Source organism: Aquila chrysaetos, chromosome 3 (genome assembly GCF_900496995.4).
Source record: "Aquila chrysaetos chrysaetos chromosome 3, bAquChr1.4, whole genome shotgun sequence".
Taxonomy (NCBI): domain Eukaryota; kingdom Metazoa; phylum Chordata; class Aves; order Accipitriformes; family Accipitridae; genus Aquila; species Aquila chrysaetos.
In genome coordinates, this window is record NC_044006.1 from 45,127,468 (window position 1) to 45,152,655 (window position 25,188).

At 36.3% G+C, this 25,188-nt stretch overlaps 1 protein-coding gene across 15 annotated transcripts in view; it reads right to left on the reverse strand.

The window, feature by feature from the left end:
* Positions 1-25,188, reverse strand: part of HDAC9 (histone deacetylase 9) — a 286,849-nt gene that overhangs the window by 59,473 nt on the left and 202,188 nt on the right. For 14 of the 15 annotated variants that reach the window (XM_041122195.1, XM_030007858.2, XM_030007857.2 and 11 more), the window contains one exon: positions 3,045-3,163. In XM_041122195.1, the coding sequence (XP_040978129.1) occupies positions 3,045-3,163 (119 nt within the window). Of the gene's footprint in view, positions 1-3,044; positions 3,164-25,188 lie in introns of those variants that run through there. The other variant, XR_003922556.2, reaches the window with a different exon arrangement.

The following is a 25,188-nucleotide window of genomic DNA, read 5'->3' on the forward strand; positions in this document are numbered from 1 at the left end:
ACGAATTGCAAAGGCAGTTGGAGAAAAAGATTCACTTAGGGAAAGTGATTTGAAAAACGCAATAAGAAATGAAGGTTTCAAACTTCCCTTCCAATCCTTTTTAAACACTAAAGTTTTTTTAATAGAAAAAGACTGTTAGTGATTTCATTACTTAATGGGACTGGAGATAAATTAGGTAAGTGAGATATCTCTTAGCTCTGCTATCATCACTCATCTCAGTTGGCCTTCTTCCATCCTACACTCTTCTAGAGGAGCTGAGGGTCACCTCACTGTGAGAAATCTTGACATGCATCAGACCTGTGAATTTAAAATCAGCTGCAAAAATATATACAACTATTTTGTTGCTGATGTGTTTGTTTACTAGGCAGAAATGGCAGCTCCGCAATATATCAGATTGTATGTTGATACAGCAAAAAATTAAAATACTGGGTTAAAGCAGGTTATAATTTACATCTCTCAAACCGTGTAGATTTAGTAGACCAATTTTTTTTCTGTATGTAATTGCCTGCTATATGGTTACTCCAAAGCTGTAATTAGTCCAATCTCTTATCTTCATCCTATGGTTTTTACTTTATGACTTGGGTATGCTGACTGGTTAATACATTTTAATTTTTTCTCTTTGACTGTACTCTGAAGGAAAGACATAAACAATTCCTTATCAAGAATCTAGTGTCTCCCTAACTCTCTTTAACAGCAAGGTTAGTAGCTAAGGACCCATCTTCTCTCCTTTGATGTCAATCTCTTCTTAATTTATATGTGTAAAGTTTATATTGGGTCACAGAAATCAGAACATTCAGTGTATTAAGTGTACACAAAGTGCTAAAGATTTATAAAGAAAGAATATATACAGGTTAAACTTTAGTTTGTGTTTACTTGGTTTTGGCATAATTTCAAATTATTACAAACCAATTACATTAAAAATTTGCATGAATATCTATTTTTACTCTTTAATATGAATGTTTGTCTTTGGACTTTATTTTTTTTTAATAGACTGTTCATTTTTCTACATACCACATATAGTATGCTATGTTCTAAAATGGTATGGTGGAATGTGGAGAATTTTGTTTTGGGGAAATAATAAATTCCTTTGGCTCTGTACAAAAGGCTTTATTCATCCCTCAGGTGCATGATCATTATCTGGGTCTATCATGGCTTTTCCCTTAATTTAAACAAGAACCACCTACTGTAAATCACCTTTTTTTGCTTACAGACACATGTGCAACTGGTAGATGTGCAGCCTCTTACATTAAAAAATGTACTAAGATTTCAGTTTCTAAAAAAAGTTATGAAGAGCTAATAAATTAATGCATGAATGAAAATTAACACTGATTCCAGTATCAAACAGTTTTTCTTTGCTGTCAGGGTGAAACTCAGTCTAACCTGAGAGGAAAATAGGAGTCTTATTGCAATTTCAAGTTAAGTTGTTGAAGCTGCTATGCCAGAACATCATGTATGCCACAGTGTCTTAGTGGGGCATCATACACGCTCAAGGGACATGTAGCATCCATTCTCAGCTGCTAAATGCAGGTAATTATACAATTCTTCTCAACAAAATAACTATTTTGTACCAGTTGGAAGCTCAACTCCCTACCACATAAGCTCATGGAATGGTGCCTCTGACCAGGAACCATACTTACGGAAAAAAATAGTGTGTAAACCTCTTACAAATGGCTTTTTCATGCACAATGTTTTACTAAAAATCATAATACACAGATAAGTGATAGTCAAACATGCATACAGGCTGCTATGTTTCTTTCCTCTCTAGTGCAACCACTATATTAACCTGAACACCTGTGCTAAAACTCAGGATGCCTTACTTGCGGACACAGGGATGTTCCCTTTCCGATCCACTTGTGCATTATTAGCACCTGTGTGAGTGTCTTTGGGTAGGCCCTTGCACTGCTCTCTGCATTCTTGGTTTCCACAGCATGCCACTACGGACAGTCACTCTAGCTCTCCATCTATCCTTTTGTCTTTGGTATTCAGGGGAGCCGGTGCAGCATGCAGCTAAAATGAAAATAAAATGTATGTGTCTCTTCCCTGCTCCTCCTGAGGTAAATACCAACTTCATTCTACTGACCTGTAACAAAAGGCAGAGGTCAGAAGGACAAAATCCTCTGAGTTGGAGTCCATTTGTGCAGAGTCTCAGTGACTTCTCCAGACTTTTCCCAAGGCATTTGTCATTAGAAGCAGAGATCCATATTTAATAACTATTTAAGTGTTATTACGGTATTTCTTGAGATATACTGAAGAAAATTATTCACAACATTGCATTAGGAAACCATTTTGTGTTGTCTCAGGGAAAGCGATTTATATATAGCAGTTAGAGTGCACATTGCTGTACAGAGCGTTACTACATTACCCAGCCATGCTTAACATCCCAGGCTCAGAATCAGTTTGGTCACAAGATCCTGTAAGAGCTAGTGACTTTCAAGTGCTACGTATGAGACCCCTCAGACAGACCTGTCTTTCAGAAAGTATTAAATCTCTGCCATGAGCACACATTTTGGAGGACTGAAATGGACATCCAAACATTGAGACCCAACAGAGTAGTCTTTTAGAGAACTCTGGCCTTCATGAACACTGTTGTAATTCAAGATTAATGCCATCGAGCTGAAAAGATTACAATAACAAAAGAGCAATATGAGATTTGACTTAGGCCTCCAAAGTCTAAAATCTCCAACATACATTTAAAGAGAAATAACTTACTCCAGCATTTGGAAAATGGTGCCTATTGAAAAGCATGAAACCTCTAAAATGTTATTTGAATGCCAGAAATGTAATACTTTAAAATGCCACGACAAAGATGCCAAGAGGAACAGAAAGGAGTGAGCCAGAAACACTAACATGTTCATTTCCATCCTGTCTGCGAGCTGGGCGAGATCCACAGCTCCATGGACATCTCTGGGTATTAACTGATGTACAGTCCCTGCCCTCAGTGACATGGGTTTCATCTCACAAAACAGAAATATGGAAATAAGCTGGAGTTAAAATAACTAGAAGAAATACCAATTCAGAAACACGCGCCTTATGATGATACCTACATTTAGCTGTGACTTTGTAACCGCCCAGCGGAGGGTCATGGCCTTCCACGGCATCGAATCCTGCTGACACTAGCACAATCTCTGGATCAAACTCATTGGCGGCTGGCATAATCACAGTCCTATAGAGTGAAAAAAACCAACCTGTTAAAAATTAAAAGAACTATCTTCATGATATAAATTGCCACAATCTCAAAAATCCACAACACAAGATATTTTCTTTTAATTAAACCAATATCCACTGTAGCTGTCCAAAACCAAACAAAGTCCAAGGCTTCAATTAATTTCTTTCTACAGTCACTCTTTTTTCTTTTCTATGATTGAGGAAAAAAAATAAAATGCAGGTACATGTGAAAGCCTCTAATATTACACACACATCTGTGCCTGTTTTATCCTGCTGCCTATAAAAAGCTGCCTCTTCCAGGGAAGTGACTAATGGTTTACAGAGAGCACTCAAAGCCTGAGTGGAAACCCGGACTGCTCCAGTTAGTGCGAACTTGGTGTAAATTTGAACTATAAATTTCTTTTGGGAAAATGTTTGCTTTCCAAACTTTTTTTTTTCTTCTTAACATTTTTAAATGTTTGTCGAGGTGGGGGGTGACTCTAGCAAAGGAAAAACATGAAATTCCCTTAATCAAATCCAGACTATGTTGTTAAGCCTTTCCAAGGTCAAGCATAACAGGAATGTGACAACCACAAACTAGTGACAGCAGCCCCTGCTGGTGTCAGGAAGATAATTCAGCCCTTCACAGTCACAAAGATTCCACTTTTTTAACCCCTTCCTTGACAAACTTCCATGGGAGTATTTTGTCGCTTTGTTTTTGCTCTTCTCCAAACTCAAAGCCTTAAAGATGTGTTGAAGGAGAAGATAAAACCCTTCATTCTGCACTCGCAGATGCATTCTTTCAGGCTGACTTTCTGAAGGGAAGGCGTCAGGATGGCTTTTACACTAGTGCGACAAATGCTGAGCCTGTAATGACTGCGTTAATTCAGGGGGACATCACTAACATTAAAAGGCAAATACACAAATGAATATTCTATTCCAAATACATTAACTCAAGGAAATCCCAATTGGTCTACACTGGTCAAAGTCTGAGGATCAATTTTGCGCATGTGTAATACTATTTGTCTTAGTTCAATATTTATTTATTTATTATTTAATCAGCTTAGGCCAAAGAGATCATGTTTTTGCTGAAAGATTAAGGTTTTCTGTGGGAGAAAAAAAGGCATATTAATAATATTTTGACAACTCTTCAGGTTTTTCTTTAGTTTAGTTCTTGATCTGTGTTTTATAAATTTCATTTTGTTCTGATTTCCTCAAAGATAATTTTCATATTAGGAAAGTGTTCCTTTCACTTGTTAGTGAGAGAAAAGCAGAATTCATACTAAGTTAAAAGTCCTTGTCAGGGCATACAGCTTTTCAATGAATATCATTTTACATTAGAAAAAAAGGATAGAGGCAACTTCATTTTTCCGGTGATTTTGCTGAAATTGCACCATGAAAATCTGCAGGCAAAGTGATATAAGTTGTGAAATATTCCTTTTTTTACACATCATTAGTAGGTCTCTGCTGAAGTATGGCTTCCAGTATTGAGCATTGCACTTCAAGAAGGACCTAGACCAACTTGAGAGAACAAAAGGAAAGAAAAAAATTCTAAAAAATGTGACCTCAGTGGATAAAATGATAGAATTATAATTATTTGATTCACATAACATGACAGTAAACACAATAAAAGTCCATGAATATGTAAGTGGTTGTTGCAAGAGGAAAGAAATAACCTGTTCTGCATTTCCACAGTGGATAGGACATGAAGTAGTTGCAGCAGGAAAGCTGTAGTTCAGACACTGGAAGAAGCTTTTAAATAGTAAGGATAGATAATAGTTTCAATAAAATGTTTAAGAAAATTGAAGAGTGTCCATCTCTCTGATTTTTTTATAATAGGTAAAACAAATATCCATCAGGCTTGCCACAGGTTCGAGCTGACATGGCCTTCAGGTGGGAGGTCAGATTACTTTTCTTCTAGGTCTTTTTCCTATACTTCCATGGTGTATAACTATGTAACACACAAAGTACACGTAAGAATAATTACATTAGACACTATAGTGACTGAACATTTTTGCAGGCTAATCTCCACAAAGTTAGGGAACAATATCAGGAATAAAGATCTCCTATGCAACTACATCTTTCTTATGTACATACCTTCTGATACTCTAATTATACGTTCATTGTCTGAAGCAACACATACTTCCCAAACTTCCCCACGTCTGCAACACATGTGGCATGGATCCTGATTAGTGATGAGGACTGTGGCTGATATGCAGTCTTGATCTGTCCCCATAGCACCATATATCTTATACACTGAAAGAAGGAGGGATCCTATGGAGAACCCTCCCTATCTGCAGCCACTTGAGCTTTTGCCCTCCTCCTCTCCATTCACATTTCCTCAAATTCAAGTCAGGCTCTGTTTTTTATTTCTTCATGTCAAATAAAGTGGCAGCACCACAGAGTACAGCACAGACAATGCTCAGAAGTCAGAGGATGGAGTGTGTTGAGTACAGACAAAAGCTCTGGAAACTCAAGTTGCTGAGCATTAACAAACCTAACCAGGCTAAGAGAGAATGAGATTTTTGAGAGTCTTGTAATTTGGAAGATTGGGCAAATCTACCACACTTCTACCACATTTCAAGACCTTGCTCAAAAGCATAAAGATGTCAGCACTTTTTTTTTATAACTTGGGCAAAACAATGCATTTGACCCTTAATCTCATTCTTAGAAGCAGCAAAAATGGTTTAGCCACAGTTTCTTCAAAAATTTTGTCAAATAAATATGTCTGACATGAAAACTGCCAGCCACGCTGGGTAACACTAGTAAAATTATTAAATACCGAAAGCAAGGTCTTTCAACACAAAGCACCAGGAATAGCTATTAACACCATCTTTAATAGTACTGAACAGGAAATAGTAGCATATTCATAAATCTCTACAGAAATGATATATAGGAATCTCAGCTAAAGGAAGGAGAAGGCTATAAGGATAATAACTGGAGGTGGCATTTACAATTCACTGTTCTGCTACTGCTTTCAGTATTACCTGAATCCACATGACTAAAATAAGACCTAAGAGGGTTTTTCTGAAACAAAAATTTTTATTTTAAAAATGTACACCGTGTCTGTTAAATTTCACCAGAAGAATAGCACCCTACTTTTGCTATAATACTGTCTCACAAATCATGACAGAATTTTGCTGCTGCTACTCTGCATACTACGTACCACAAGAGCTAACGTATACGCCCACAAGACCTGTGTCATTGTTCATTTCTCTTTCATCCTCCATAATATTGAGGGACTTTGAATGTCAGAGCTCATCCATCTTACACTGTTCTTGATTTAATACTGAACAGAAAATCTAAGGACTTTTCTTTAAAAAAGACATTATGGAAAACATAATCTGTTTACCAAGATAGCAAGTTTGACTCTTTTCTAAAACATCTCAGGGTGTCCATGGCCCTTGTTACAGCAGCCAAGACTACTATTTGGTCTTTCAAAAAGGTGACAGCCGCAAGTCTCTCAATTGCAGAGAGAAACATATGGACATCTACTTCCTAAATCTCTAATCCAGTCTTCCTCTACATTAATCAACAGGCATTTAAGGTTGCTCCTCTTTTGAATAACAACTATGAGATCTCCGCTCAGAGAAGAGTGGCTTAATGCCTGGAAAACATCGTAGCATTTATTTTGGACTTTGTGCAAGTAGGACCTCTCTAACCTTTGTCTTGCCTTGGCAGGAACTGCTTTGTGGCACAAAACACACAAGTAAATTCCTTCACAAAAGCGACAGATACTTTCTTATTTTATGAAGTGCTATAAGGAATCATATACATACATTTTTAAATATGGGCTAAATTTCACCAGGACATAAATATAACCTTTTGGCATTTGCACCTCTCAGGCTTCAGTGCTTTTATTATCCCTGAATAACTGTCTTTAGAAAAGTATTTTGAGGTTGGTATCTGTAAAGAAAGGCTACACAAAGCACTAGATTCCATCCCTTTCTTTTACCCCAAAGCAATGTGAAGCTCACTTCTCCCTCATAAACAGGCTTCTCCTACCTCAGGAGAGTGAGGACAGTTGGACAGGCAGGGACAGCTCCTGACCCTTCACTGTCTTTTGGGAGTAGAGCATCATCAGACCCTGTATCCTTCTCCTATCCCATCTCATCTACACTCTGGAGGGCACAGCTGGGTGTAAGAAAGAGAAATCATCCATCGACTGCCTCCTCAAGAGCTCCATAATCATAGTGCTTCCCTTCTCAATTACCTAAAAGAATCCTCTGAATGAGATCATAACAGAAAATATGCTTTTTTTTTTAAAGCACACAACTAGCATTGGTCATACACTAATAGATATTCATGTTAACCTTCCCAAATTCCTCAGACCAACCTTATGCTCAGAAGTCAGGCTGCAGCTGGCAGGATTTGTTACGGTGCAAAGGGTCAGAACTCTGCTCATCAGAAATCCTTTGCAAGGGTGCATAGGCAGCCTGCACTCAGACCTAGGTAGGAACAGTTATTATCTTACCCGCAGCAGGAGTAAGGAATATGTTTCAGCTTCTGGCCATAGGTCACCAGGCAGGTACAGACTGGGGACTGGCAGGCCATCAGCTTCCTGCTTGAAGCCAGTTGGGCTGCAGGGGTTGCCAGCAAACAGAAATTAGTGCTAGGATCCTTCTCTGACAAAATGAATAGTTTTTGTCAGAAGAGAAGTCAATTTTAGTCTTCTACTATGACTCACACTCTCCTCTACTCCCTTCTCCAAAGAAAATAAAACACATAAAAGAGATATTTATTTTCTGTGATCCTGAATCATATAGAAGCACAAATATTTGGTATACCGTATTCACCTAATGATGACAGCAGAGTTACAGGGGCATCTTGCCTGGCTGACTGTTTCTTTCTTTTCTCTCACGTTTTCGTTAATAAACGTGTCAAAGCCTGAAAGCTTGAGCAGCTGGATCGCAGGAGTTACTCATCCATGCTAAATGTTGCAGTTACAATGAAACTGTGTCCTCCAGCCCAAGGTAGTGCAGATCCTCCTTTAAGTCTGATGGTACTGGAAACAGAGCATGTGTCTGGGAAGCTGAAAAGATTTGTTTTTGTCCCACTAAGGAGATTTCCCCAAAGAATTAATATGTTCCATTCGGGTATGCTGCTGTCTGCAGAGAAGCCAAGGGATGGCTTCCAGTTGGGTGTAGTCCTAGAGAAAACATCAGGCATGTGATCCTCCCCTCCCCACCAATCTGAACATCAGATGCAAGACATTAAAGAGATTCTACCAAGGGACTCTGTTCCTTTTATTCTTCCATTCTATTTTTGTACATCTAAAGCACATGGTTAGGTTGCTCCCAAACATTTGTTCTCCCAGAAGAGATTGCAGAGAAGTATCCAACTCAGAAATGACTCTGCAAGTACCATCACACAGAGCTGGAAATCTCCAAAGAAAGTTAAGTTGATGCAAATAGCTACAATTCTTTTGCTGTGTTGGTAATTCAAAAAGGAAACGAGCAGAAATACCAGTCCAGCACAGTAATTTATGTAACCGAGAAAAAAAATCCACACTGTTCTAAAACTGCAGATTGGAGTGGCTTAGTAACATAAATTATTTGCTCTTTCCCTAAAATCCTCCAGTGTTTTCATCCAGTGATCTCAAAGTATTTTCAGAACATTAATAAATGGGAAGGCTCATATCTTCAGATGGTATAAATCAGTATAGCTGTTTCTAAGCAGCTAAGTCCTCTAAAGCAAGCATTTCTTGTACCCACTTCACAGATGAATCAGCTAAAACTAAAAGCTGGTAAAACACTTGAATAAATTACTTAGTTGTCCCTGGAAAAACCTTGAAATAAAATGCAGAAGACTCTAAGTCCACTACTTCAACTAGAAGGAAACACTTTAAAAGCGCTGTTATTTATTCAGTTGTACCAGACCCGTATTTTGCAAGAAATATATATACAATGCATTAGTGCTATTAGAGTGGGGGTTTTGCCACCAAATGGAGATCCAGTTTGTTGTTTGAAAGAGTGCAGGTCTGCCTACAGTTTCTCAGTTTCACATCCTGCAAATAAAATATTGTACCAAACAATCACTCTGTTGTCCTACCTTAAAATTACACAAGTTTAAGTATGTTGTTGCATGCACCCTGATATGAATAGATCAGAAAATATTTAAAAGATTTCCCTGATAGGTATGTGGAACTTATGGTATCTATTATTTTTATGTGTTGTTTGCACATATGTTTTAATGTAACACAATATCAAGTAATGTCTATCCTTGCAGAAAGCTACATAGAATTTCTGTACAACTATTGGATATTTTTTTTTTTTTGTCTCTGTATTAATTGAGTTTATACTAGTGTCTCTCACTAAAATTTCGGTTTACCTTCATGACATTTCTTTATGCCAGTTCTACTGGCAGCCCAAGTTCACCGAGGCCAAACCTGAGAACTTTCCCCCAAACTCCTTGCTGACTGTCATCTGACCATCAGCTTTGTCCTGGACTTATCCTCTAAGGTATGCCTAAATTCTGCAGATTTTATCTGTATTAGTTTCTAAGTTATATTTTTTATATAATTTTTATCTTTATAGCCTTTATTTTTATTTTTTTCTTTTATCCTTATAGGTTTTCCTTTTATAACTTTTAATAATTTTATTTCTTCTCTATTTTTTATAAGTACAGTCAATATTCTTGTCCTTACTTTTATTTTACAATTACCTTATTTGCTTTCTGGAAATACAAAATATATTTTTCTTTTATTCTTCAATGGGCAAAAGGCACCACATCAATACAAAATCCTCGCTACTGTAAATCAGTCATTTCACTGGGATTTACACATGGTATTAAATTTAAGCACATGCCAAAGTGTTTAAAGGGTCAAGGTCTTCCATGGATGCACCCAAGTTGGTAATTCCAAACCTTATACTTCTAGAAGTATCTAAGTGCCACTGAATGAAAAGTTTTAGAAGCACCAATAGATTTGCCTTTTTTTTTTTTTTTTTTTTTTTTTTTTTTGGCTTTTGAAGACATTTTCATAGCCTAAGGCTATTATTTGTGGGTTCCTTTTTTAAATGAATAATTATTTTGGCGTCCTGCATGCAAGTTTCCTGAGTTCTATTACAGCTGGAATTGCAACATCTTAAGTGCTCAAAAAGCATAAGAAATATTGACTACAATATCTGCTGATCCTTCCTTTTTTATTATTATTTAGAAAGGTGGTTTCAATGTAATTATAAGGATTCTTCTACATTTGATCTACAGTAAGCCTCAGTCAGAGTCTCTGAACTAGTAAAAAAAGAATCAAAATAAGAAAAAGTTAACAAAGAGGAAAAGTATGAGAAAAATATTACTTCATGGTTTTCAGAATTTGCTTAAAAATTAATAGCACAGTCAAATAAAATTATCCAACTTCTAGAAACATGGGCAAATGCATATACACACATACAATGCACATTCACATCCATATTCAGAACTAAGTAAAATTCAAAGTTCAGTGGCACTAGGTAAAGGGATTGGCTACAAATTATGGTTAAGCTTGCTCAAAGGCTATGGGTCCAAGTACCTCTCAAATGATTATATGATGAAAGAAGAGGTTACCTTGGAAGGATCAAAGACTTTCAGCTGTCCAGTATGCAAATATAAAGCCTTCTATGGAAATACAGGCCAAGATAGCACTTCCAATAGCAGGATATCTCCTTACAGAACACTTTTACCCTGAAAAGTGACTGAGTAAAAAAAATCTGCATTTTCTATTAAATGTTCCTCTGTCTTTTAGAGTCTTATTTGTGGGAGCACCGGCGTGATGAAAGAAAAATTTACTATTTTTTTACCTTTTATTTATTTCTCAGATCTCAAATAAAGCTGGTTGGTACCATGCCATCTTGTGCAACATAACTTATTTACTAAGTTCCAGCTGTTAGCTAAAGGACTGATGTGGCTTCCAAGAGCTATATAACTGAAGATGATATATGAGAAGGAGGAAATAGAGGTTTAATTTGCAAAGATGGAGCTTAAAATAAACCACAGCATGACTTAAAATAGTATCACCAACACTGAGAAAGTAAAATGCAATAAATATAGAATCCCACCATTTTAAGTCAATTATTTTCCTATCAAAGCCATTCTAACATATATGGGAAATGGTACTGATGCATATACACTGCCAAATTTTACCCTCAAGTATTATTTAGGATAGCATTTAGCTTTCAGGGTGTAACATGTTCCTATCAGAAAAAACAATTCAGTGCCCATTTCTTGTTATTAATTGTTTTGGGGGGGGGGGGGGGGGGAAGAGTAAATCTTTAGAAGCTTTTCTGCCATAAATATAATAATCACATTTGGGGGTATTTTAATTTTTCTGTTTTAAAGTTTGCATGGCTGCTTAGAAAACATGACATCTCTATGAAGCCTGAGGACACTACAGTATTTTCTATAACAAAATAACTACCAGTTTTGCCCTTCTACTAAGTAATTTCTTTCAACAGTATTTTATCATAAAAGTCAGTGGACTTGGCCTAAAATGTTAACATAATAAATTAATAATACTACTAAAATGGTTCACTGCTCCCAGTAAATCTTATTACATAGTAATAAGATTGCTGCTAAGAAGACAAAAGAAAGTATTATAACACCAGAAATAGTTAAAGGCAGAGGTGAAAACTTACCTCAATGTGTTGCATTTATAGAGTTCACAGAATGAATGATAGCATGGTATCCCCTCTGAGGAATTTCATATGTCTATGAAAAAGCATATTATTTTGAGCATATCCTATCTTTCAGTGTATTATTAGAGTACTTGACACTTTTAAAATTACTTAGCAATCTAAGAACGGTATAAGAGAAAGGACAGCGTAGTACCTGTTTTACTTACACTCCACGGGAATGGTGGAATTGGGGAAAAGAAGGAAATGGTGGTGGTCTGAATAAATAAAAAATTAAAAAGAGGGCTCTGGAGTATGAAGTTTGTCTCTAGGTCCAAAATCTACCCTCCTCCTTTACGAAAAACCTTTAGAAAAGCTTTCCAATTTGGGCATATGACATACAGTTTGACAAACAGCGGCAATGAGGAAAATATGCTATCCAAAATTTACTGCTATTGGTTGTACAACAGCTCAGTTTGCAATGTTAACAATCTGCTTTTGTCACCACTGAAGTAATTACTAGAGAAGTTTAAAGTAGTTTTCAATTCTTGCAAAAGTGAGATGTGGAGAAGAAGGCAGGGTAAACCTTATTAAAAAATGCCTGGGGAGATGAATTGAAGGGGTTGCATATTTCATGGGAGCAATAGGTTGAGTGGATAAAAGATACAGAAATCCCTTGCAAAAAATACTTTTACCACAAAATTTGCTAAATTTCTGAAAAGTGCAATTTGCCCAGAAGGGGATTTTTTTTTCTTTCCCTTTAAATGAAAAGAAAACAAACATTTTCTAGAAATCAAATTATTCATCAAAGTCACAGCCATTTGCAAAAGCATAATTTTTCACATACTGTATTCATCAACATGGCTGTGAATACAAAGTACATGAAGTTGTCTTAATTTTTTTCTCAGAGGTCTCTACACATTCTCTCTTGCAAATGCTTTCTTGCTTTGTCTTGTATTTCCTTCCTCATAACTACTTTTAAAGGTATTTTCTGTGTGTGTTGTTTTCTGGCTTATCATTAAACAGAAATTTCACAAGTTTCTGGATAGCCACTATTATTTTAGTATATGTTGTCACTATTCCTTTGAAGTAATGATATTCAGAAAATTGCTTATATGGCTAATCTTATTTTTCAGCTCTTATGAGGTATTCTTTCAGAGGGAAGATACAGACGTGTCACTTCCTCTTGTTTTTTGTTGACGAACAACATACACTGATAGAAAAGGAACATATGGACATTTTCTCACACCCAAACCAAATTAACCAACAGGAAATGTCTCTGATCTCAAGCTGGAATATACTGATGCTATAGGCAGCAACAGTATCCAACACTTCTGTATTAGTAAATACAGGCCTATTTGTTTGTCTCATGCTTGGCAGAACTTTGTCATTGGAATTGAGGCCACTTCAGACCATCCCATTACTCCACTGTATTTAAACAGACCAGCTGGGCTTCATTTTGATATCTAAAAATACAGCATCCCTCATATGACAAGGTTTTACACAGAACAGAAACATCAAGTCTTCTCTCTTCACCTAAATTGAATGCGACTTAATGGAACCCATGCTGATATAATTGTAGTGGGGGTTTAGAGGAAATATTTACAGATAATGTAAAGTAACCCAAAAAACCACTTTTCAGTCCCTGCCCTTCCCAACCCCCTCACAAAATTCTCAGAGAGAAAGAGCAAAGATATTTGTGGGAGCAGGGTGAATGCTCACACTAAAGCACTAATCCCTAGGTACCACACAGTGTTAGAAACTACGACTTTTTCTGGTGCAGTTTCAGCTACTGTTTGGTTAGAAATGTGATCTGGTGTTGGCTCTGGGTAGTTTAGAGGAATCCTGTCTCTTTTATATTATCCTATCCCCTCTCTTCCCTTACACTCATTCTGCTCAACAAAATAGAGGAAATATGATAGACTCCAAAGACAGAGAAAATTGGATGTCAGTGCTTACAAATTAATTGAATTGAATGTGACTAGAAGGACTCAACTCACAAACAAAAGTACCAAACTTGTTCAGGGAGTAACGTCAGGTAGACTAATGTTTTAAAATATGAAACAGTCTTCTGCAAGAGAGTTATGCCTATAACTTAAAGAGTGAAGTCAAGGAAAGGACTAGAGGGAACTAAGGCTTAGGGAAATGTGAAGCCAAATATGACATGTTGATGACAATGGGAATTTTGTTTCTGATTTCAGTAGTATGAATAAAATAGGGTTTTATGCCTGAAATTCAAAAGGGAAGCATTTTTATACAGGAAAGAACCTTAAATATTAAGGAAACAATGTCACAAATAGGAAGTTTAATAAAATACGAAAGTAGCAAAGGAATCTGCATTAACACAATATCTGAAACAAAACCCAAGATGGTCAGAAGATATTGTATCAGCTTCAGAGAAACTTAAAAAAAAGAGGATATACATTCCCATTCACAGACACAATGAGGGAAACAAAAAGTTTTTCTTAAGCACATCTGGAAGGAGAAGAAAAAAAGGAAAAACAAAGAGCTCTGAAAAATAAGGATTGAAGATAACACCGCAGAATTCAGGAATCACATGTTCCCTGCATAAATGTTTCACAGCTTTTTTTTAACAAGGAAGGAATAGTGAAGAGCAAAGCACTTGAATTCTCAGCCTGAGAAACAAAACATGAAAATGCAGGTATACTGCGATATGATTTAATATTTTACTTAAGCTTCCATTAACTTCATGGAGCCAGCATTTCTCCTAATAGTTTTTATTTGACATCTGCAAAAGAAATGCAGAAAGTCTTGTGGTCCTAGATCAATCATAACTTTTTCAGTAGTGCACATGGAAGAAGCCTTTTATTTGTGCCAGGCATTTTACAGCAGAAAGGCAACTCCACTCACCCCAAGAGAGTCATACTGATACAATGCTAATCCATTTGCCAATACAATCTCTTGCACCAACTCTTCATGTTGCCAGGACCCCTGAAGAAGGTCAGAGGAAAAATCAAGGTGAAGTTTGTGATTTAGCTGAAGAGCATCTAAAATTTACTTTTTGCTGTTTCTGAATTTGCCTTTCCCCCATGAACTTATGTCTCTGCACTTCTGTTACAAAACTGAACTGCTCACACTGCTTTTAATCATTTTTGGATCCTATTTGGAGTGATAAATTAGATAGTCTCTGCAACAGCATGAAACAAAAAAGACTTTTTCTACCATATGTTACAGCAATAAAAGAGAAAGCTGTTTCCCATTATTGGCTGGTCCATCCTCATGTAGTCAGTTGCCTTGGAAACTGAGATTGATTATAATTTCAAGAAAAGGTAAGAATGAACTGAATCACATAGTTCCTCTTTCAATGTCTGTCTCAATTTACAATGTTGAAACTAGCAAGAAAAACATCCCTAAGCATGATTTCCACCTCTAGCTTTATTTTTGTTGCATTTCTCTCTCAGAGTGACATTCAAAATAAGATAACTTAGATTGGATACCTCAGTAAAATAATTGCGAAGTTTCAGAAAACATTGTAATAAATGTAAGTCAAATGTACACTAACACTGACTTCATTAAAAAAAAAAAAAAAAAAAAGTTGTTCTTCCAGATTTGATATCTGGATGACACAATATCTAGGTATCATGTAATTCAAATTCTTTACTCTGTCCAAAAACTTGAACTTTCACTGAAGCCAAGATATATTTGATAAAACATTAATTTTCCAAGTATTTCACGGACCCCTTCAGGAGTTCATAATCATTTCTCTCCTAAGGATTTGACTTTAATTAGCTTTAGTGTGCTTACTGCAAATAAGTTACCATTTATTTATTAAATCCTTTTGTCATTTTAAATTCCTTACTTAAAATTGCCAACAGAGCTTGTAAACTGTGCAAAGGACTCGTTCAAAAGCACCACTTTTCATGCTGCTATCTTTGGTTTACCAACAGTCCCAAAAACTCTGCAAAGTGACTTCTTTTGCTTTGACTTCTTCAATTCCAGTTGCTGACCTATATTTAAAAACAAGGAATTTTACACCAGCTGAGAAATTTGGCACACTCTTCTCATCTACTCTTCATTAAAATTACTCTTCCAACATAAAATTGCCAAACCTGTCATAGGGAGTTGTGGAATTACAGTGAATGGGAGGAAGTTTTTATCATTGCTAATACATGGGAGGTGGTCCAATAGATTTTTAAGTTGTGGCCCCTTCAAGAAAGGTTAGAAGATTCTTGGCAACTAAGCAAAAAGAATTTGTCAGCCCTTTAGCATGAACAGCTAAGGAAAAAATTACTTATTAAAATCTGTAATCTTTGTATTGTTTTTCTGTAAGATAGTTCAGTCTTTGGAAGGAAAAACAGAACCCTAAGTTAGTATAATGTTAAGGATAACTACAGAAGGGCTGTATATATAATCATCTTAGTTGATTTTGATTTTGCAGTCCTAATTTCAATACTTTCTGACTTTTGTGGATTCATAACATTAATCAAATAATATCTAAAATTTGATATTTTTCTTCTCACTTATTGGGCAATTCATGTCTTCTTTTTTTATCCAGCTCTGCACACTTGACAGACATTGCTAATTAAGTAGTTTGCAATTAATTTTCTTATCTAGTGCCAAATAAATTATTTGTATTTTTTACATTATTTACCCAGTTTAGCTTTAAAAAGACATTGCAGTAGCACAAATATAATTTTAAACTTCATGTCATAGCTTTTAAATAGCTAACAAAGTATTTATTTCATTTTATTTTATACCTTGAATTCTAGTAAAAATCTGAGCTTTTAATTGTAAATCTTGAAATTTAATTCCAATCTCAAACAGCAATTTGTGCCCTGACACTGGGAATCCTGGCAACCTGTCAGTCCAAGTGGTAACCCACAGTCAGGAAGGAAAAAGTCATATTTGAAGAGACTTGACTGTGGAAGGAGAACTGGTAAAGTCTTGCTTGCTATGACACAAAGCAAGCCAGCTTTCCCACCACCTCGTTGCACTGCTTTCTTCACCAAAAAAGCAATGACAGAGATGAGGAGTATCAAAGAGCAAAGAATACTTAAAAATAAGCTGATCCTGCCAAGGCTGATATTTTCATCTTCCCTCTGGCTCTACTCCATTCTCTTTAAATTCCATTGAATCACCAAAGGAGAACTCTGGCCTGATCGTTGAAACAAAACATAAAAAAAATAAAATCAGTGACTAAACCAACAAACAAGAAGTACTCTAGTTTGTAATCTAAGAAGGACTACTTTTAGCAGGATTACTAACTATTGATGAATACAGCTCGAGAATGGCTTCAGGAAGCTGCTGCAGTTCTAGAATACTAAGTATTTCTATAATTCATGCAGATATCATACAGATAAAAAGCACTTAAAATTGAAAAAGGCATATGCTGTTTCAACAGCTACAGGGTACATGTGTCTTCCAATTTGGCTCTATTTCTAATTGCATGTGAAGCCAAATCCTGATAAGCAGTTCCTTCAGACTTGTGCTCTCTTTAACAGTTTCTACATTCTCCTTCCATAAGTTAAAAAATTCAATCAGAATTTTTTTAATTCACAATCCCATATAAATGTCAATAATGATTTATTATTAAAGGAATGAAGATTACTATTATACCAGGCTAACGTGAGAAAAAATGGTGTTCTAGGACATATGTAAAAACGCATGGATTTTGTTTATCTTGTTACCCATGCATTCAATTTTAGGCTCTCTACAGCTTCCTTAATAGGAAGTATATATTAGCAAAGAATAGACCTCAAGGGGTTTGAAGTTTGGTTCATATAAACATGTAAATGTTTTGATGTTTATTTCCATCTTATCTATGCAGGGTCACCAATACTATCAGAATATCCTGTTATAGAATCTCTGTTTCTAATTCCAGGATGAAAAGATTCACAAAGTTTTGCCTTAACCTTTTGAAAATCCTGTTAAAGATTTGTTTTATTCAGAAGTTGGACTGAGGGTATAAGTTTCTTTTTTTTATTTTATCCAGACTAGTTCCACCATGTCTTGTGTAAATCATTATAGTCTTGTCTCTCTCACTTCATTGGCTTTTTGGTTTCCATCTGTTTTCTCTCATCTTTTCCTCTACTCTGCCTCATCTACATTCTCTTTCTACTCTGTTTTCTCTCATCTGCTTGCTCATTACTATTAGTCCAGCCCTCTGTTTTCCCCTTTACTTCCCAATTATCTCACAGAGGTGGAGAATGGCTGAGACCTGAGAGCTCCATTCTGAGAGATGCTGATGACTTTAACTTCTTTTTTTGACCTGCAAACTTTAGGTTCTTGTTTTTATTTATTTTTTAAGAGAGTCCTGGATATCTTTACTGACCTAAGCATGTTACTTTTCTGAATGTTGTCTAAGGTATATAGTGTTCTTATTCCTGGAAGCATTAATTTCTACAGGACCCATTTGTACTTTTCATAGGAAGGTGTAACTCCCTAGTGTCCTACCTGCACAAAGGTTAGCATGGTATCATGATATGTACTTTACTAATCTCTGATGGGAAGCTGTAAATATTTCATTGTTGCACATTATTGTATCTGTTGAAGAACATTCAGGAATGTGTTCATGATAATGTTAATAAAATTAATTTCATAATGGTGCTGTCTGTAATACAAGCAAAAGTGTGAGTATCTCAAATTTTGAAAAAAAAAAGGATAGATAGACATGCATTTAAAACCTTTTAGGATAGGTACCCAAATATATACATTATTCTATCACTGAAAACGGCTTAACAGGGCAGGCTTAATGCTCTACAGCTACCTTTGTGACACCATGAATGTCACAACTCTCTGTTCTAAAGCTGTAATTTAGCCATTGATGATCAGGGGTAATCTTTAACCCTTAAATTGAATTCAGTCAGAAACTTCCAGCTCAAAACTATTTTTTTTCTCTCTTAATAAAAAACAACTCTTCACAAATGTTCCAAACTGTACAGTAAAGTACTGACCTTCCAGAAGTGTGCATATGCTCTCACTCCCAGGGCCTTCACTAGTTTCTCATGTTTGTGCACTTTACCTTGTTATCTCTCCAGTGCAGTCCCCTGCGACAGAAGTCCAGAGATGCAGTGCCGAAGGGACTTAGATGAGGTCATCACCCCAGCACCAGGTCCATCATTTAAAGGGTGCATTCGTGCATAATTCACAGAATTACCTACACATTTCTATGTCTCAGGCTTGGAGACACTGGCTGGACACTTAACTGTGCTACTAGTTTCAGTGAAGTCCAGCTGTGCTATGTGTCCCTTTTCCTTGGGACAGCTCCCATTTACAGTAAAAGCCACCTCCTCCAAGTAAACACCCCTGAAGCAGGAAAGCCCTATTTATCTTCTGGGAATTACCACCTCTTCCCTTGTGCCAGCAGAGATCTGTATCAGTCAAAGCTTTCATTCCTCAGACTCTGCCCTTCTCCTCATGCTGTCCAAGGGAATGTTTTCAAGCAGTCCCCAAAGGAGGGACAAATAGTAAGGTTCTTGCTCTTCCCTGTGTCAGTAGAGGAGGAAAATCACTACAAATTAGAGCCCTGCTGTGGAGGAAACTTCTGGAAACCCCAGAGACTTCTACAACTTTCCAGAAGTTACAAATGAGGTTTAGAGAGGTAGCTTGGATGTTGCGTTAATTACAGAGTCCCTATCTCTTTTCTATGATTGTGAAAACTATGAAGGGTTTGAAACAGAGACTGGAGAAAGGATCATCCCTCTGTTGAAAGCACTGTTTTCCACTGAATGGCAAAAAGGCAAGTGACAGAAGTTGGCTGATTTGGATTTTATCAAATAAAAGTAGCAGTGTTATTCCATGTCATTCCACACTCTGACATCTCATACTGTTTTTTAAAGACTACGAAAATTTTTAAAGATGAGGTGCTAATGTGGACCCCTGTCAGAGTAAGGGTTGCTATTGAAAGAGGTAACCAGTCCTTCATGCTTTCAGAGAGGCTCTCTTCTGAAGGTGGCATCTGTGCCACAGCCAAAGCAGTATTTAACTTTCAATGAAATGCTGGAGTCATGAACCTGAGTGATTTGGAACTGCTCTATTTATAAGCAGATATTCAAGACAGCATTTTTGGAAGGCAGCCACTGGAGTGTACTGTATTACGGAATAAATCACACTGAAAAGATGCTCCCTGTCAAGTTGGAGATACTTTTAGAAAAGATCAGTTACAGAAACCATCACATTTATGTGACTATTTCTACCTTTGTTAGTGACACAAGCTTATTTCATACACACTGTAAGATCCCAGATGAGTTCCCCTAAGATTTCACACAGATCACAATACCACAGGCTCTTAAATATAGTGGAGAGGTCTCATTTTTTATAGTACAATGAAGTACAATTAAGGCATGATCTTCCTCTGACAGGTCTGAAATGATCTCCATCTCAGCTCCTTAGGGAGTGTGTTGAAATTTAGCCATTTAAAAGATCTCTAGCCAATATTTCAACTGCTCTGAACTCTCATAAATATTATCAGCTCTAAACTTCTGGAAAGGTTCACTGTTGAGAGGTAGTCCCTTCAGGAGTATACAGTACAACCTGACTAAAGTACAACCTCATCCCAGGTTATTGTTCTCATGTATTTTGGTCTATGTGCAGCCAACAATATGGGCTACGGAAGGTGCAGTACAAGGGTATAACAAAAAGCGTACAACTGAAGTGGCAAACCTCCCACTTACTTCATCAATAAACTGAAGTGGGTACCTTGCCTAGGGATATGACAACAATGGACACTGCAGCAAGATGCAAAGATCTGTAGCTTTAAAATGAGTCAGCATGGATACTGAAAAAATTTTGCCAGAGGGACTTGATTTTGTACAGGCTATTTCATATTGCTAAGAAAAGGTAATTTATCTCAGTGCAGCATATTAGACCCTTTAAAGCTTTAAATCTTTCCAGCCTGAAAGATTAGTTTGGAGACAGACATAAACTACTTACAGTGTGTGTGTTTATGTTTTGACACTGTGCAGTAAAGACAAAATCAATTAGCATGGGTGGTTCATGAGAATTCTTCAGACATTTCACAGGTAGCTTAAAGATGGATTGAACATGTCTACACTTGTTTTGCAGGTATAGAAGCATAGGCATACTCTGAGACACTGGCTTAGAACAATATCCCTAACCATATATGGATGAAACCATGGTTAACTGAATTTTCCCAGAAGTATGTAAATAACTATTACCTAGAATAGAGATTAATTTAACCTGGAATGGCATCCAAATCCAGATGCAGACACCTAACCGTATACTGTAGGAGTCTATATGTGAGCTAAGGGTCTAAACTCTCATTATGTTTCATGGAGACAGAGGATTCAGTTCCGTTACCTACATGAAGATATGCAGGAGCTTTTGGGATGCAGGGGGACTCGTCCTGGCCACCTGTTGACTTCCCAAAAGGGCACAATCTCCCACAGCTCCTGTGCTATAGCTGTCAGCCCCAGCAGTAAACCTCAGCTCCTCCAGTGCATCTCATGTGGCACTGGACTTGTATGTTTTTGAGAACTGAATCAAGGTCATAGTCGGTATAGGCAGTGAAATCTAGAAAATTATTCAAACAACCAATGTATATCCCTGCTTAAGGGTGAGTCACACAGCTCTCTCGATTCAGCTGACTGTATCACCCAGAGCTCCACAATGGGAAAGTAGACAACTTGCTCACATGCGGATGCCTACTTTGCAGGGACATGCCTGGATTTCTGAATTTGACCCTGAATTCATCTTTGTTATACGCTAGTTTTTAACCATAACCTAGTGTGAAATAAGAAGCCAAAAGTCACAGCTTCTTCAATATTATTGAGTCAATCAGACTAAAAGCTCCAGCAGAGAAACCATTCTAGGAAGCCTTCCATTAACGCTATTCTCCCTCCAATAAGGTGGGGCAGAGACGGTCTCCTGGGTAGACATCAGAGGAACTCAAGCTTCTTTTTCCAACTGTAAAGTCATCTCTCTTCATGTTCAAAGTAGAAAGGACACAAGGAAGTGAATCACATCTGTATAATCAAATTTTTCAACCGAGATCTGAAAATGTATGGCTGCTTTCCACATTTTCCTTTAGGGTGCTAATATAAATTGTTTCTACACAGCAGGCTGAACCTTCTGTTCCCTCTCAACGAACGGCTTGTATATTGCTGCTTTTTCAGTGCAAAGATCATAGTCTGATCTGGGCAGCTAATACTGTTATAATAACTTATAACAATAATTATCTAGATTTTACTAAGAATAATAGTATTTATAAGCAGCATGGGCAATACAGGACTTGGCACTTTGTTAATTCCACAATCCTTACACAACCTAATATGCCACAAATAGTAGGGAACTGCAGTTACACAATAGCTACCATTAAATAAAAAATTACTTGTTTTTTAACTTAAAATGTGAGAATTATTAGTCCATTTTTTAAGACATCTAAGATAGGATTGACTGCAAATTCAAAGTAATGGTTCATGTTACTGTTAGAATAGAATTTCACTTCTGCTAAAAATGTTTTAAGCACAATAATAAATAGAATGCAATTGGAAGTCTTTTAACTTTTTAGAGAAACATTGAATTTGTGTGTTTTTTCCTGTGTTTTATTACAGCACTATCAATCACTGTAGTTATTTTGGAATACTGTACATATGAATTAAATTAAGGAAACAGAGCTATTAGGAGAAAATATGCAACTAAAAGCACTCCCTGTTTTTTCTTAATCCTAAATCTGACCTTGTTAACAAGCAGGTGCAAGACTTCACACTACAACCAAGAACAATAAAGAAGCATGCTGTCCTCATTTTTCCTCTAATTGTTCTTTTCTCCAAATTGTATTAGCTCCCATTTGTTTTATGCAATATTCACCATTATTCCCTTTTATTTTTTTCAAGTTTATTGTAGTCCTGGAAATAAGAGTACAATCCTTTGATCTCCCACATCACACAGAAGTAATCTATGAGAATATAGCATATGCCATGATATGAGAAATGTATCCCAGTTGAATTCCTCAGTCAAAAAAATTACATACCTATGGCATCCTCCATGAAAGTTCTCTGCAGTGAATTATTCCCACTGTTATTACTGAGTACAGCAATGAAAAGTCACAGCCAAAACCCACATGTATATACCTTAGGTAGGTAACGTCCTTATTAACTCTTTCTCTGTTCTTTACCAGAGTAAAGGGTGCCTGAAAGCAATCTATAATTATATAAACAGGTAAAGCATCCAGCATCCAATTAAATGTTCTTTATGGCATTTATCTTCCAGTTACCCTCTTGTTATCAAAAAGTGTAAAAAAACATGTAATGAACAACAGAATGCAGTGCTGCTAAAACATATGTCGCGGTTGTTCCATCTAAAAGTGACTTACTGAACCCAAGTGGTTCAATTTACTACTTCTTTACACATCCTAAAATGATGCAAAGGAAGACTAATGAAAAGAAGAATCAAAATCTACCTTCAAATTTTAACAGGAGAGCAGGTGGATTTTCTACCTGAAAATTTTAACAGGAGAGCAGACAGATACATAGAAAGATGACATCTAACGGTCATTTTTTTAGATCTGTCATTTAAAAGATGCAGGAAATTCACAGAATTAGTGAAAGTAATGAAGCCCAACATTTATTCTTGGCTCAGCCAGTGATTTGCTGTGTGGTCTCTATAGTGGTTTGAAAATACACAACACAACACCATTATCAGATAATGGCTACTTCATGAATATTTTTGTTAGACTTCCTTTTATTAAACTGCAGATTTACAAGCAATTGTAAGTAAGGTGGAAATTATGAAACTGTGTAGCCCTTAGCTCCCCATATAAAAAAAAGACACTTTTTAGTAATAAGCATTGTACTACCTTAAAAACATTGTTGGAAACCTTGGAAATAAGTGGTTTAAGCATCCAGGGAATTTTTTCCTGCAATAAAATGCTTCCTCAGTCACTATCCCCTGCTTGACTTACACCACCCACCTAAGCTTAACTTTACTCTATAAAGTTTGTAGACAGATGTGCAAAGGTCAAATTAAACCACCAGTAGATTTTATAGTCCTATTCCTTCTATTGACGAGATCATTAGGCGTATGTGCAAGGTATGAATTAAATCACTAATAGATTATATAATCTCACTTCTCCTAGTCAATAAATCTTTTCCATTATACTGTAATATTATATCATCATATATGCTCCTCTAAATCACATTAGCCTCTACAAAATGTGAATGTAACTGAAAGTACAATCAGACAAGTATTATGTTTACAACATTAATAGCCCAAACTACCTCTTAGGAAGCATGCTATCAAAAAGGAAGTTTGTGTCTTATTATTTAGTTATAAAAAATGAGAGCAAACAAAATCTTCTGTTTAACAAAGATCAGAACATCTGCCCATCTGGAAATATTGCTTATAGGAACTCTCACATTCTCACACTATGACACCTACACCACTATTTTCTCACAAAACAACCTTTTCTATTAGAAGGGATATTATTGTTTTCTGATAATTGTAATGAATTATGATGATTTCAAAAGATATTTTCTCAGCTCAGATAGAGATTCATTAGTGCTAATAAAATACGCATCAAGATATAACCAGCTCCCTGTGATGCTGGCTATGAGTTTAACAGGTTAAAATTTCACAAAGTGTTGATAAAAATATTGAAACCTGCTGCTTCTCTTTAAAGCATATAACCAATTTGCTATTCTACTATCATAAAACATGTTAAAATTCAGGCCATATGAAAGGGAAGAAAAACAAGAAGCCTTCAGACTTCTTAAATAGGAGTCCTTTGTGTTAAAAAATCTTCAGCTATACATACATAAAATTTGCATTATAGCATATATATTATTTATAAAATAACATAAGGCGGAACTAGCTTGAATTACAGAAGCCTTCTTTGTGAAACGGTGTTGCCTTAAGGAAAGGGCTGAATATTCTGCAGAATGTATCTTTGTGACATTTCTAATTTTTATGAAGGAATCCAAGACATTTTTAAGCTTTTAAGAAAAACAGAAATATTAGCTACATGGAAAAAAAAAAAACACAAAGGAAAAAAAAAAACCCAAAAAAACACAAATAAAATGCTCACAGAGTAGACAGCAACAGAACTGATTTTTCAGTCCTTTTTAATTTGCCTCCCAAGCTCATGGAGAAAAGTTTTGTGTATCTTGATCTGAACTTCACAGTTTCGGTCCCACTAGAAAGTAATATTCATCAATATTTCTTTTATTATGTGCTAGTGTTAGTAATATGGGATCTGGCCCAAATCGGCCAATATTATACACTTTCATTAGTCTCAGGAGGCCCAATCCTGCAAACATAAATGCACATGTGTAACTTTACTCAGGCTAGTAGCCTGATTGACTTAATAATGAGTTAACATGTAAATATATTCCGCCACATGTTTAAGCATTTGCAGGATCTGTCCCAGGTTTCCTGACAGCAGTCTTCACAGGGACCTCGGTGGCCCCGGACACTGGATCCTGAAGACTGAGAGACGTCTCTCCTGATATAGAGTGTCTAGATCTGAAAACACATTCATGCA